Raw genomic sequence first — 14,893 nt, forward strand, 5'->3', positions numbered from 1 at the left:
TTATCTAACCAAAGAGTAGCAATAAATGTACAAGTCTCCTACATCCTTCATAGATTGAGTTGACTAACCCTATCTTGACTGGACCATTCCAGTAGTGGGGAATGTAACCTCTAAGTTAATTCAATATTGAGTCTTTCTCTTGTGACCTGTCTACCAGGAATTTTGCTGATAATACCAATTTATTTCACTTAAGACAATGATTAGTCAGCAGCCAGGGAAAATTTTCAATCACTGCAATGTGGTTTGAATTGAACTTTGTTTGACTCTTGACTCCTGCTGAGAATTATGGGTACAAAATATACAGATTGGTACCATCAAGTAAAAAAAAAAAAAAAAAGGCAGGAACTGGACATTCTTACTTATGGATTGAGAAAAACCACCAGCAGGGAAGCAGAGTTCAGAGCAAGGTTTGCAAGGGATTGTTATAAACATTAAGGGAGCAAAAATATTTTAAAGTTATTAACAAATCCTTGGCAATGTCCTTTACAAAATGTTTCTGAGTAGTCAAGTGTGCAAGATAAAGCTGCACAGGTTGATTGAACTAGTACAACCAGCAATTGTGAAATGAATAATCCAAAGGCTTGCTGACCTTGGCAGCATTACAGAAAGCAATCTTTACATAAGAATGATGTATTCCTACATTATTTCTCCCAATATATTAGGTTTCAAACAGACTTTAACTTCACCTTTGCAAAGAGCTTTGAAATCCCTAGGTGAAAAGTGCTATGTCCAGTTTCAAGAATAAAGTATGAAAATATATGCATCTCTTTGTCCTAGCTATTACTTTCCTTGAACATACACATTTACTGCTGATAATGCAAAGTAAATCCTATTACCCTTATGCTAGATAGTTAAGCTCCGTTACATCCTCTGGACATCAGCCATGGCTCTTCAAATTACCATAGTTTTGTTGAATATAGGCCTCTCTTGCTTTTAAAATTAAATTAGAGCAGTCCTTTCCTAAGAAGATGGGGAGAAAGTAGTGGAAGAATACTGAAGCCTGACACAAGGAAGTTAACTCCCATGCCTCCCTTACTTCCAGGGTCTGTGCAAGCATCCTGCCCAAGTTTGCAGAATTAGGGCTTGAAGTGATTTGGATTAATTATAAAGAAAATAAGAGCTTCCAGTACAGTGGAAAAAGGATGCCATGGCACTCGAGATGCCATTACCCACAAAACCAGGTTGCTCATCATCTGAAGCACTGAGCAAGCCAAAGATCTCGGGGGCTGGAAGTATTTAAGAGCCCCTCCCTTCCCCCCCATCTCTCCTTAGTCTTCGTGTAACAAAAAGGGAAAGACAGACACAGTGCATATGGTCTGAGTTTCACAGGATTTTTATCGAGGTAAAAATTTGTTTAATGTCATTGCTGTTCTCATTGTCAAGGATTTTAAGGCTCCAGGATGAAAGTCAAAACTGTTCTCAAAGCTGACCACCCTATGTATCTGTGCATATTTCATGCAATTATTCAGCATTTCTGCTCTGACCAAATCTATGTTATAAGAGATTTTACAAGCCACCTCATGTACAAGGTGGCTTAAACCATTTGCATTCACTACTCTGACCAGGTGTCATCTAAAATTACTGGTAGACTGGATCCAGCTTATCTAATTTGAACCATTTATAACAATTAATAATACTTATTATGAAAACCAACAATTATTAAAGAGATTTATTTAAAATCTGAAACCAATTCCCCTATATATGGTCATTCCTTATTCTCAACAGTGGCAATATTGAGTAGCTAAATTAAATGCTGATAATTCAATACGGAGAGATATAGTACATGACCTTATTGTACATGTTCTTATCGTACATGTCCTTATTCTTAACTGGTTTGTTTCCTGCCACTACTTCTTTTTCATTCCTTTACACTTTCTTAGGCAGGTTCAATTTTCTTGCTGTTTCCCTAAACCCTGAGAACTCCCAGTCTGAGGCAACAGAATTTTTACAACCAGTTCTAAGGTAACATTAGTTAGAAAGTGCTGTTTTGAAACAAAACAATCCATGTGTTTTCAAAAACCACTATTCTGTACTATGAAGTGCCTGAACCCTTACATTCCTTGCAGCACATATCACCTGAAGGTCAGTCTGCTGCTCTACATCTAGACCAAAGCTTTTAGCAAGGGAATTTCTTTGTCCAGCAATCCAGAGTGCAACTGGCAGTTTTACACCATTATATACCAATAATTTGATCTTAACATTCATATGCATTATTCCCTCCATTTAAGGAAGCCTAGGAATGTGCTCCACTGGGCAAGGTGATGTGGAGATGGCAACCGTAAGGAAAAGTACCTAGCTGATTCAAGGCTAGGTACCAGTAAGCACCACCCTAACTAGAATGTTTAGTCTTCTAATGACATATAGGCAACATACCTGCTCATTCTTCAAAACTATAGATAAAAAATACTCTTTGCTGTCTCCCTACCATACTCATCAGAACAACAATTTTAAAGAAAAAGCAATACAGATAGGATGCTATGACTGAAATCCAGATTGGCCTTTTTGGCACCAAGAGAATCCACGAATGTAAATGAGAAGCAGGATTTCATATTTTTTGATACTGCCCTTATCAGTAACAAGACTGTGGCTTTGTAACGTAAAATATAATTCCAATAAAATATTAAAAATGCAGTCATCAAAATACAAAAAAGTTACATTATGATTCATTAAAATGATGTTAAGTAAAACCAGTAGCATCTTATACAGCAATTTGTTTACTCATGTTGAAGATTTCACTATATACCCCATTCACACGTGGCATACATACGTACACACATTCCCACACAGTATACTGTGTGTTCAAATGCATTAGTAAAACTTGCTGGAGTCTTCAAAAATGACCATCTGCTACATGAACCATATATTGGTATCTCTGTATAGATGCTCTAGTTATGCACCATCGTTTCAATATTCAGTTCTTTATCCATTAACCTGGCCAGACCATCTGGATACCTTAATGAATCTATTAACGAATATCAATCCTCTAAGCAGCACATGAAATCTCATAGGTACTCACCCTGCAAACTGGGCACTGCCAGTGACTACTGCTGTCTCTAAGCCTGAACTCATCAGACAAACACTTGGAATGATACACACGAAAACACAGGTCACATATCAACACCTCTCCAGGCAAATGGCATTCAAAACAATACCAGTCATGATTTTCTGTCTCCCAGTCCTACAAAAAATACAAAATATTTTGGTATGACATTTTGTCAAAATCTGCAGGAACTAAGAACAAAATTGATATGTCTTGAAATCCAGCAGCAATTAGACATTATAAACATTTTAAGAAGTGTATAATGTTTAGAAAACAGGGGAAAACCTACATGCTTAAAGATCTTCATCAATTTAATACACACTAACTCCAATAGAATAAGAATGCCAAGTTTTAGTTTTTTCAAGTGTCTGGTTGGTAACAATTTAGAATATGAGGTCTGTCCACAACGAAAAGCAGGTTTGTTTTCTACCTTCATGCAAAACACTTTTTGTCCTCTCTGTGTTAGACTACAAACAAGTTTGTGCACCTCAACAGACCATACCTATTTCCTGAGACTATTTCCTCTTGTTTTGATTGTTACATTATATTTTCAACTGTAATTTTCTGAAGGGTGGTCCCTTCCAGTCTTTACTCACTTAAAACTGACAACTTATCAGTATCAAAGTATTGAGTTACAAGAAATAAATGAAATCATGAACCTATTAGTGCAAGAAATGCTTCTGCTAAGCAATCCCAATGCAATTAAAAAAATAGAAAATGTTTCACTTGCAGTGCCCAATAGCACAAAGCTTATTCCTGAAATGTTCTACAGAGGACAAAGGTATGGTTCTGCTGATGCACAGATGTCTTTAATACACTCTCCCCTGAAAATTCAGCCCCAATGGCCAAATTCTGACCTTTGAAACATGTGCACAAGCTTTGCTGAAGTAAATGAGAGCAGCATGAGCATAATTTAGAGGCAGATTTTACTCTAGGAATCTAGAGTACTAAAACCAAGCAGAATTGCCAGTGGCCATCATTAAATCTTTATGTTTGGTATCTGAAATGCTACACTTTTCCCTATACTTAGAAGGCAAAATAGTTGTCATATCTCAGATAAAACTCCCAATGCCTTTTCATGTCAGGTGTCACTTTTCAATGGGTTCAGATCTCTGAAAAAATTACTCCTATTCTTCAATAAATTATTTTGATAAAAATCTGATGAAGCTATTTTTAACATCATATTGTAAAAGTGGAGTTAGCAATTCCCACCAACTGCCAGAACTGGCACTTGTCCGATTCACATTTTCCCGTGCCTGGGAACTAAGGTCATGTAAGTCCTTGTGTGAGAGGCCCCCTTAACGGAGCACTGTAAGAAGTGCTACACAAAAGTGGCACTTCCAGTCCCTTATGATAAAGAGCAGCTGTGTTGTGTACATAGTTCATCTGACCAGAGATTTAGGGACAGCCTCAACCCAGATTGCCTACACTAAAGTTTATACACCATGAATGTTGCACTGCTGGGGCAGTACTTAGGTTAAAAAAAAACAAAACCAAAAACCAAATAACCTTTAACCAACAATTTCTGAACTCAGAACTTTGCCCTCCTTTGTTGTTCAGAGTAACAGTGTAACTTGACTCTTCTGTCATTTCTCCTCATTTAATTTTACTTGCCAATTCTATGTATCTCAGACAGAAATAATAATACCATAAAAATTGGCTATAAAGAATACATTCTTTTTCCACCATATCTTTCCCCTTCATTCCCCTTCACTACAGAATCCAGTGACAGTGAACTTTGGTAGTCCTTTCATTACAATATTTTAGAAACAACTAAAGATACTGCATTGTTGATGTACTTGATTTGCCTGTAGACTATAAAAAAATCAGAATAAAGTATTGCTTTACATTTCTTTCATATTAACTATAATACTTATCTTCTTTATGAAAAAAACTAACTAATAATCAGATGGTAATAAAGGCCAATTAAGCAAGAAAAAGAATCAGTTTTGATTAAAGATCTGCCCAAATAAAAATCAAACTGAGAAGACCCCAGTAGATCCAAGCTACTGAGGAGTTCCACCACAGAATCAGGATTCCAGGATTTTTAAATTTTATTCATAGCAGTTGCTTATTGGTATATCCCAGATATACCATTGTTAGGAAATATGCTGGCAAAGAGATGCAGAATTTCATAAACATACAGAAATATATTTGCTGGCAAGAAAAATCATACACTCAAGCCAGAAACCATGAAGTTAAATAAAACACCAGAAGAAGCTTCCTTCAGTATTCACACTGTAAAGTTTTGAAAACATCATTATTTCTAAATATTATCACCCAGATTTTTCACAGAAAAGATTTTTAGTTTAATGCAGTATATTTAGTGCATAAGTATATAGAAAACATTCATTTGAGCAATAGAATTGAAAAGTTAAAATAAAGACAATAAAAAAGGTACATAGTCCTTGTGAACAACTGCCCTACTGAATTCAAGAGCAAGGTCAGAGGCATTAATTTTGCTCCAACAGTAATGAAATGTTATTACTTCTCTCGGTTTACATAAGTTTGAATGGGAGGAGAATGTGCTCCCGACACATTTGTTTTTCGTGCAGGAGATCAGATTCATTTAAACAGCTCAAACTCTGACTGTCAGTGCTCGGAGTAGGACAGGTCAAACTCTCCGCCAGCTGCAAACACGGTTAAGTCTGCATTTACAGAATACACCACCAGGTGTCATCAGCCACTCCGAAAATGACTGATTAAAGGGCAACCATCGTAACAACATCTTGACCTGTAACATGTGAGTAACCACTTCCAGCCCCCAGGAGAGAGAAAAAATCATCAAACTACATACATACATAATGCAGACTAAACTCAGAATCGGAAGTGATATGGATGATGGTGGTGGTTAATATAGTAAACTAAGCTATCCTAATGGAAGACAGAAACGTAATAGAAAATATGACAGAGTTCAAAACCACATAGTGCAAAAATTGTTCACCTTGTTTTTTGCTGCTGTCTGGGAAAAAGGCTGCATACCGTAGGCCTTTCAAAATAAAAACAAAACAAACTTTGTATCTATACTGTAAGCCATCCGATTATCAGGATATACACAAGGCTAGAAAGAATTCATGCACAGTGACCAGGAAATCAATTGTTACGTCTAATATCTGGTTGCATACATCTCCTCCTGCATTTCTGGAATGCTAACTAATGCTTTCACCACAATTTTTTTCTTTAAAATATCCCATGTACTTATATCATTAAAAGAACCCAACACCCATCCTCTTCCCCATATACACACCCACCACTAGGCCAACATAAAAATCAACAAGAATATTGATTATTGTTAATTAATGCATTCTCTTTGATACATAAACCTTCTCTGAGCATCTAAAAAAGATCCCTGCGACATAATTTACTGCATAGCGAGCAGCTCCACTAAAATGAAAGCAACACCGCCTTTGCTGCATATTACCAAAGATTAAGCTACCACTTTACCAGTAACACAGTCCTTATTTGTGTATAAAAGGTGATACATTTTCCTGGGGCCATGCAGAATGGAGGAAGCCCATCACGGGGACTCGATTTGCCAATACCCTTATTTCCTGACGCAGGGTGGGGAAAGCCTCTTGGGTCACTGTGCTGGCAGACAAAGGGAATCCTCTGCCGGCAGCACCCGGCTGCCCAAGTTCAGAAGTTCAGCAGTACCCAGCGACTGGCCACAGCCCCCAAGACGGAGCAGATTTGGCAGCAATGCTGCATACCTCAGATGTAACAGGAGGCCTTCCCCTTCATTCTACTCATCTGCCCATTGCATTTGTAGATACGTGCATCAGCAGGGCAGCAAATGGTTGTTTGGGGGATTGTATTTAATAGCCAAAGAGCTCTGCTCAGTTAAGCAGAGTGGGATCTTGCAATGATATACGTCAATTGGGGTCACTTGTTCTTTATATTCAAATCAGTCACACATTATATCATAAAGGTCACTTCGCACTGACATGAACAGTTGAGATTTCTCAGCAACATGGATGAAACGATGCAGCAATTTTAAAAATAAGTCTTAATTTATGACCGACACATAAGCTTACTTTTTTGTGATTTGTCTTAAGTAGGTTGTCTTAAAGCAAATACATAAATTTATTCTGAAAGTACAGAAAAATAACATGGGACAGAAAATGTCAGGCTATCCAGAACATTTGACAATTTAAATACAGATAAACCCAACAGAAAGGAATGAATCACCATGTCATAGCCTTTACTGTAGAATAAAATATATAGTTGTTGTCAAGGAAAGAATAATTTTAGTGCATAAAGAAAATGTCCATTATAATGCAAATGTACATGGAAAAGAAATGCTTACTCATTAGTAATGGAGATTTACTTAGCTGTAATTGAAATAGGGAATCTGTATGTTGGAGAATGTGACATCCTGCTGTACAATTAGCATACCATTAAGTAGGAGATGTGAAGCACAAACTGACAGTAAAATTAACAATAACTTAGAAGTCACACTTGTAACTATTAGGTCACTTCCATACCTTAGCAAGCTCGTAATTATTGTAAAGAAAAGATGTAAAAACAATTAGTAAATTTTTATTTTCCTATAAATTATACGTAGGCACAGCATATCAAAACAATCTAACTTTCTTAGACTTTGTCTATAAGGACCATTTTGCCTTTTTATATTGCATATTCCATTAACATAGCTCATTTCTTACCTGTTAATCTGTTTTCTCCAAGTCCCTTAATGGTAGCCCAGATAGTTGGTATTAAGTCACTCTACTATCAGGTGGAGAGAGGAAAAGGGAAGAGGGAAATAGGCAAAACCCTATTCATGAAACTCCCCTTTATGGGGATTTGCTGGTTTCACACTGTTGAACTAGATTTCCCAACCATCCAAATTATGGGTATCTTTTGTACCCAATCAGTAAGCTAAGAAAAAAAAAAAAAGGGGGTCACATAGATGGAAAAAACAATTATAAGTCAGTTACCTCTTTGGAGAAAGCACGTTTATTTATGGACAGTATACATACAGTTCTGTTGTCCTAAATTCAGTATGACGCAAATGAAGGAAAGTGTTTTCTATGTTGTCCATGGTTCCCAGCATTTCCTGAGTGACACTTGTCCCATAGCACTCTTTGGACTTTTATTTTCCCCAGGTATTATGTTTCAAATGCTTCTCCAGAGTTTATTTGCTGCTTATGTATGCCTTGCTGTGGTGTTTCTTTGTATCTCCCATCTACAGTTACGCACACACAGCTCCTTCCAGATCTCTGGCATTTCAATCAGACCCACCTGTGCACAAATTCAGGGTTATCCCTGTGTAGTGTCTATGCTTTAAAAGTTCCTAGAGCTCCAGCTGTCCAGCAGATAAGGAATCTAAAAGTTTCCTACATTTAGTCTAAAGGAAGACTTTTAGCAGATACACAGTAGATTTCATCCACTTTGTATCGTAACAATACTTTTGGTCTGTCACTGTGGTTGAATCTAGAATGGCAACAAGGTCCATGCCAGCAGAAAGAAGTAATTTACAGAATATAAGGTATTTTAAAATATAAGTATTTGAACACTACATTTATTTCAAGTTGTTTTCAAATCACAACTCAAAACTTTAGTGTAATCTTTTTCTGACTATTTCATAGCCTTTTAAAAAACTAAAAAGGAACTCAATGAATTAATTCTTATTTCTTTGACATCTGTTGAGATATGCCATGATCAATTTGAGGATATAATTTTGGAGGCAAATGTTCTGAATGCTAGCATTTTAGCATTTGGGAACAATTATAAGGGACACTTCTTTATCTTCTCCTCACCTTCCTCAGCTTTAAATCAGAGTTCTTTCAATTTTACCACCTTCAACTAAGAAGCTTCTAAAATCCTGGATTCTGCTGTTAAAATTTCTTTGTTGGCTTTAAGTAGATCTTCATTGGAACCCAACAAAGTTAACTACCAGTCCACATCAAGTAAACATACATTGAAAGAAAAGCCTCCCACAAGAATTGCACATTACTTCTTTCACATCTTTAATTTTGCTTTAGGTTTTGCTACCTGCATCCATTATCATTATAGGAAGTAATTTGTATCATCTGTACTTAACATTTCATATTTCAAACTTTCTGCTGTAAATGAAAAGCCTTTATTATAATAAGAAGTGTTGATATTGCATTCTTGCATGGGTGTATCTACCATACCATCACTCTTCTCTGGTATCCCAGTCCTCATCTTAGGAGGCCTCAGATACGCTGCAGGAACATATGCCCCCATTCACCTTGAACAAAGCACCATCTATTTCTTTCTAAACACATTCTCCATTTTTAATCATTCAGTTCCTTTCTGTCTTTTTCATGCAGCATCTGTTCCCATCAAAGCTTTCCCAATTAGACATGAGCTTTACTATAGATAATTGTTACATTTTTGCACTGCATTTTGCAGTCTTTATGACTCATGAATATAACGTTACCTAGGCACATTCCCGTCCTTCAGTACAAACCCTAACGGAAATGCTTCTTACTTATACATTTGCTGTAAATAGCTATGGTACATTTAAATTATTTGTTTGTTCACTAATACTTCTCTCAAACTGTAAAAATCAGAACCTGTGCCCCATACAAAAGGCAGTCTGAAACAGGCTCAGACAAGAATAGTTGGAAATGTTCAACCATGTTCAGCTTTGAAATGTCTCCCCTTGCCACTGCTTTTGCAACAGTAGTAAACTTTGAAGTAACTGCTCTGTAGTAAGAAAAGTGTTACGAAATGTGGCTGTTTAGCCATAGGGCTGGACAGATTGGAGCCTTATTCCTTGTTTTTTTTCTTTTCTTTTCAGAGGAATACTATCATTTGCACCTTGCATGTACACACTGGTCTGATTTTTAAATAGGCTGTATCTCATTGCGTACAGCAGCTAGTAAGAAATCTTCAGCTCATCATGGATCTCTGGCAGATGTACTGGTTTTCACTCAGCCGCTAGCATGTGTCAAGTACTACATGGGTTGAACAAACACTATGTGTCATGGAACACCATTCCCAGTATTTTTTCAAACACAGTGGGGACATTGCATATGTTTTTCACCAGAGGTCCCAGCCTGCTGTGAGGGCAGTCCTCCTCCTGCCCTTTGGGTCAGTCTTCTCTTCGTGCCACAGCATCCCTGGCTCCATCTGTTCATTAGCAGGCGTGAATCATCCAGCAAATTTGTGTTAGTAGCCCACTGAATCTGCTTTTATCTTTTCATCAGAACAACAGGTTAGGTTCCAAACTGAAGAAGGTATGCTTGATTCCTTGATGGCTCTGAGGAATTACTCCATCTTTGCAGCAGGTAAATGGTGAGCTAGCTGTTTAATAAAGTCTTTTCCTTTCATCATTGCTGTACAGAATCCATATGTGATCAGGATCATTGCTTTACCACGGTCATCCTGTGTTTGACATTTAATGTTGGAGTAATGCATTAAAGAAAATTCAGCATCAAAATAAGCTTATTTTCTCCCCCAGTTTCCTAGTATATATATATATTTACTAGATACACTGCCTCCTGTTTTGCATCCATTTTTTTTCCCTACTGCTTTTTCTCATCAAAACTGCTCAGCAAACAAACAAGCATCCATCCCTCCCTTCAAACTGAAAAAGACTTCAGCAGCTAGAATCCCTTTATGAAAACTGTTTCACTTTATCTTCTCCTTCCTTTCCTAGAAAACTACCCCAGCAGGTAGCTACAATGATGTGAGCTTTTACAGACGGGATAATCTGTCCATTGCAAATCAGTTGCCTTTATAGACCCTTTCCTTTGATGACCTGGACTTTAACATGGATTTTCATGAACTGACTCTGAAAGATGCTTCATAGGTATTCTTTAATCATATTTTATCACAAAGAAATCCAAAGCAATTATGAGTTCACATATCCTCAAAACTATTTCTTGCTTAATTTCAAATACTTTCTATCTATCTATCTATCTATCTATCTATCTATCTATCTATCTATCATGGCCAAGATTTTAATGATCTCAGCAATTAACTGTTGGGTGGTTGTTTGTTTTATCATTATTTTTAACTTCTCTCATTTTAGAAATCCATTTTATTCTAAAAAGAACCAACACAAAACCATCAGTCAGGAGACAGTCCAGAATCTTCTTCTCCATAGGGCATATTAATCACAGACATATTTATAAGTTTGTGATAACCCATTTTCATTTTCTTCACTGTTTCTTCTTCTCATGCACTGATGCAGAAGACTCAAGTCTCTGCAGCGAATTTCACAGCTTCTCAGAACACTTTCGGATTTCTCTCATTCAGTTTAATCTGCAAGCCTAAGTTTGTCTAATTAATTTATTGCCAGTTTGTCTTCTGTTTCTGGCAGAAGCACCAAATCTTCTCTGGATCCCTGCCAAGACAGGTAGATTTTTATTCCCTTTCCTACCTTGTAGTTACTTTCTCGACAATTCAGGGTGATAGGTTCCAAAGTATAGAGCCAGTCTCCAGCTCCCAGAGCTAAAGAAGTGAAGTTTTTTTCAAGAAGTGTAGTAGTATGCCAGCAGGCAAATTGACTGCTAAACCCCCTGTCATGCTTATCTTCTCAGCCTATGAGCTGTGTTCCTAAAGTAATGAATAAGTCTGTTTCCCTCCCAAGAAGATCATGTTTGTGTAGCAGTAGTTTACATTATTTGAGGTGAGACAATATTCTTCTCCAGGATATAAAAAACCAGAAAATAGCTTCAAATAAAGGTTGGTGGTGTTTTTTCTTTCTTCACGTTCCAAGTGAGTTCAAGTTTAATAGAAACTTTCAACTTATCTCCTGAGAAACTGGATTTACTTCTGCTATTAATGTCACTGTTTTTCACTTGGGTTGAGCCAAGAAGAGGTTTGTAGGCTATTTTCATTAGGGAGATATATCAGTGATGGAGTGAAGCGTTTATTAGGTGTAATGTCTTTTATTTCTACACTATGCATGTGGAGGTTCTGTTCCCCTAGAAAGAGGATGAATCCAGACTAGAAAAAAACCACATCTCTTTGCTTGCAGTTCCAAGTCTCCTTCCAATAACTGTGCACAAAAAGGGTCTCCCTCCCCTGTTCTTTCTTAAGATGTGTTTACATTGCTTTTCTGGCATTATTTTCTCCATGGAATTTTGTAGTGTTTTTCTAGGTTGATGTTTCTGAACACAACCTGAAATACTTCTGCACACAGAAATACTTCCTCCAAACCAACAGCAGAACCTCCTACACACTTTGCTTAAATCTCGAACTTCTTGTCCATGTCCCCTGTGCTGTAGGTGTGGCTAGTATTATTTCAGCTACCAGTGATATAAACTCACAAGGGCTGCATTTATTGTGAATGAAGCATGAATATTAATAAGCCCATCAGTGTCAGTAAGGTTTCATTCAGTGACCAGCATGACATAATAATAAAAGCTTCAAAACAGTTGCCAGAGATGCAGAGCATTTTGAATCTACAATGTTAATAAAAACATCCCTACTAGGTTGGGACAAAAGAGGTGTTATGCATGTTTTCAGAACAAACTCAAGATGGACTGATCTATGTCATCTAGTCCATTAGAATAATTTAAGTCCCATGATGGAAGCTTTATACACACCAGTTTACTTCAAACCCATAAGTAAATTATCATTCTTCAAAACACCTTTTCAATCAGAAAAAACATCCTGTGAAATCTGGGAACAACATTATCAGTATCTCAACTTCACAACATCTAGTGAAAGCCTCAGAGAAGAACAGAACATTACGCTGACTGGGCTTTTAGAAGTTAAGTTGGCAAAGCTGGGAGAGGCAAGTGAAGATGTTGATGAAATTGTTTTACCAGTTTAAAAACAGCATCATCTCTTAGGAGTGAAATAAGATGGACTCTACTAGTGTCATGTTTGGTAATACAAAGATCCTCCCAACAGTGTGAGCTCCTTTTTCATGATTAGCAGAGGATGAGCAGAGGAGAGGGAAGAAATATTCCTGAAAAGGTGGGAACAGAAAAACAAGATTGGAAAAAGAATACAGAGAATTCTTCCTGATTCTTAACCCATGTGGAGACATGAAGAGCCACTGGAACGAAAGCAAGGCCATTCTCATGAGTTGCGTGCTAATAGCCTTAAAGTAAAGACAAAGAAGGGGCTTGACTTTAATACACCAAGAATTTCTTGTCCATGAGGTGGGAGTCCAGAATTCTAATTTGCTTCTCAATGACAAAATTATCTATGCTTTGATTCAGCAATTTGAAAATACTTGCTTTTCTGAACTTTGACAAATCCACAGCAGGATATTACACCAACGGTTCATTAATAAGCAGAATTCTACACTAGTGCACTTTGTGATAATAATTTGCAAGAAAAATCATCATATTTAGCACACAGTGGATTGATACCATGACAGTCTCTTTGCTAAATAAGCTCTGAATGATGGGACATTAGAGGATGGAAAGATAGACAAAAAAAATTCAGAGAGTTCCAGAAGCTCATTTCCCTTGAGTGTTCTCATGTGAGCAGACTGCTGTGTGCCCTGACCCTCAAAGGCTTCTCATACTCTCCATCGGGTGTGGAATAAGAGATGGAAGCCAGTCTGAACTTTTCTCTACTATAGGATCATTCATTAACTCTTTGCATCAGTGAATCACCACATGTAAAGAACACTGGTACTTTCACAATAATTTGGAATCTACCTGGAACATTCCAGTCTGGAAATCCTTGATTTGTTACAATATGTGAGAAATAGTAACTATCATGGTCTGTGCTACATTTGGCTTTGGATCGGTGAATTCACCCAGGACTTCAGATAAATGCAATACAGATGGATAAGACAAATGGAGAATTTTTTAAACACTGAAGGAGCTTTTTCTTCATTTGGTGTGACATATTTTTCCTCTTTGGGCTTTCTAGTTGTAAGAGCTTTCATGATGAAGGCACCCGCTGTCACTATTGCCATTTCATATTATCCTCCTGTTTCTAACTGAAATGAATGGGATGCACAGTAAAACCATTCCTCAACCTAGTTAGCAGTCTCTAGCTTGCTACCAACAACTATTAGCTGTGTAGCTTGGTTTTGAAGTTTTCTGAAGTTGTTTGTTTGTTTAATTTAAAGTGCATTTTATGTCCAGAAAAGATTCAAATGCTCACAGCAACCGCTCTGAAGCTTTTTATAATTATATTTATGGAGACTCAAGATGATATAGCCAGTTTAAACAACAGCTTTTGGCTACCAATACTGACCTAACATGGAAAAATCAATATAATTACAAAGCAATTAAGCATGGCAAGTAAGTAACCAAGCCTTTGCTTAATCTAAAGCAATTTAGATTAACACAAACGTAACGGCCAAAATACTCCTTTCTCATAGATTGATCTTAGCAAAATTGAACCTGCAATACATCAAATCACAATAATGACTGGGTATGAGCCTAAGGCCACTAGGGTTAACAAAATCACCTTCAAAACTCACAGTGCTGGCAGTGGGTTACAACAAAGGTTAAAATGATGGCAAGGCAGGCTGAGTGAAGAGATGGATTATTTAGGCAGCCTTTGGACTTCAAAGTATCTGGACTCTGAGCAAGCACCAGCATTTTCTAGATATATCAGAAAATGCCCAGTAATGAGTTAGCACATTATGACTAGATGTGTGTATTGGGAAAAAGCACATTCTATTTCTAATGCTTTCTGAAAACAGGAAAGCAAGCAAACTGCCCCTCCAAACAGCATGCTCTCCACTGAACTAAAACATCTTTACAGGTAAAAATTGGAGAGGCAGTAATTTAGCTATGGAGAGGACCAAATGCATGGGAAAAGGACTGTAACTAAAACCCTAAGTCAGACTTAACTAGTCAGAAGAGCTGCTGGGTCTTTCTATAGGCAATCAGTTAAATGATCAGAAAACAGAATTCTGTAAAAGAGTAACTTCTTGAAAACATAATTACCTTGTAT

At 37.1% G+C, this 14,893-nt stretch overlaps 1 protein-coding gene across 6 annotated transcripts in view; it reads right to left on the reverse strand.

The window, feature by feature from the left end:
- The window catches only part of ZMYND11 (zinc finger MYND-type containing 11), a 113,123-nt gene that overhangs the window by 27,664 nt on the left and 70,566 nt on the right, over positions 1–14,893 (reverse strand). For 4 of the 6 annotated variants that reach the window (XM_080611741.1, XM_080611744.1, XM_080611739.1 and 1 more), the window contains 2 exons: positions 5,985–6,029; positions 3,017–3,178 (listed from right to left, as the gene is read on the reverse strand). The exons of 1 other annotated variant lie outside the window; for it this stretch is intronic. In XM_080611741.1, the coding sequence (XP_080467867.1) occupies positions 3,017–3,178; positions 5,985–6,029 (207 nt within the window). The remainder of the gene's footprint in view (positions 1–3,016; positions 3,179–5,984; positions 6,030–14,893) is intronic. One more of the 6 variants, XM_080611740.1, reaches the window with a different exon arrangement.

The sequence above is a fragment of the Psittacula echo genome (genome assembly GCF_963264785.1).
Source record: "Psittacula echo genome assembly, chromosome: 2".
NCBI classification, from domain to species: domain Eukaryota; kingdom Metazoa; phylum Chordata; class Aves; order Psittaciformes; family Psittacidae; genus Psittacula; species Psittacula echo.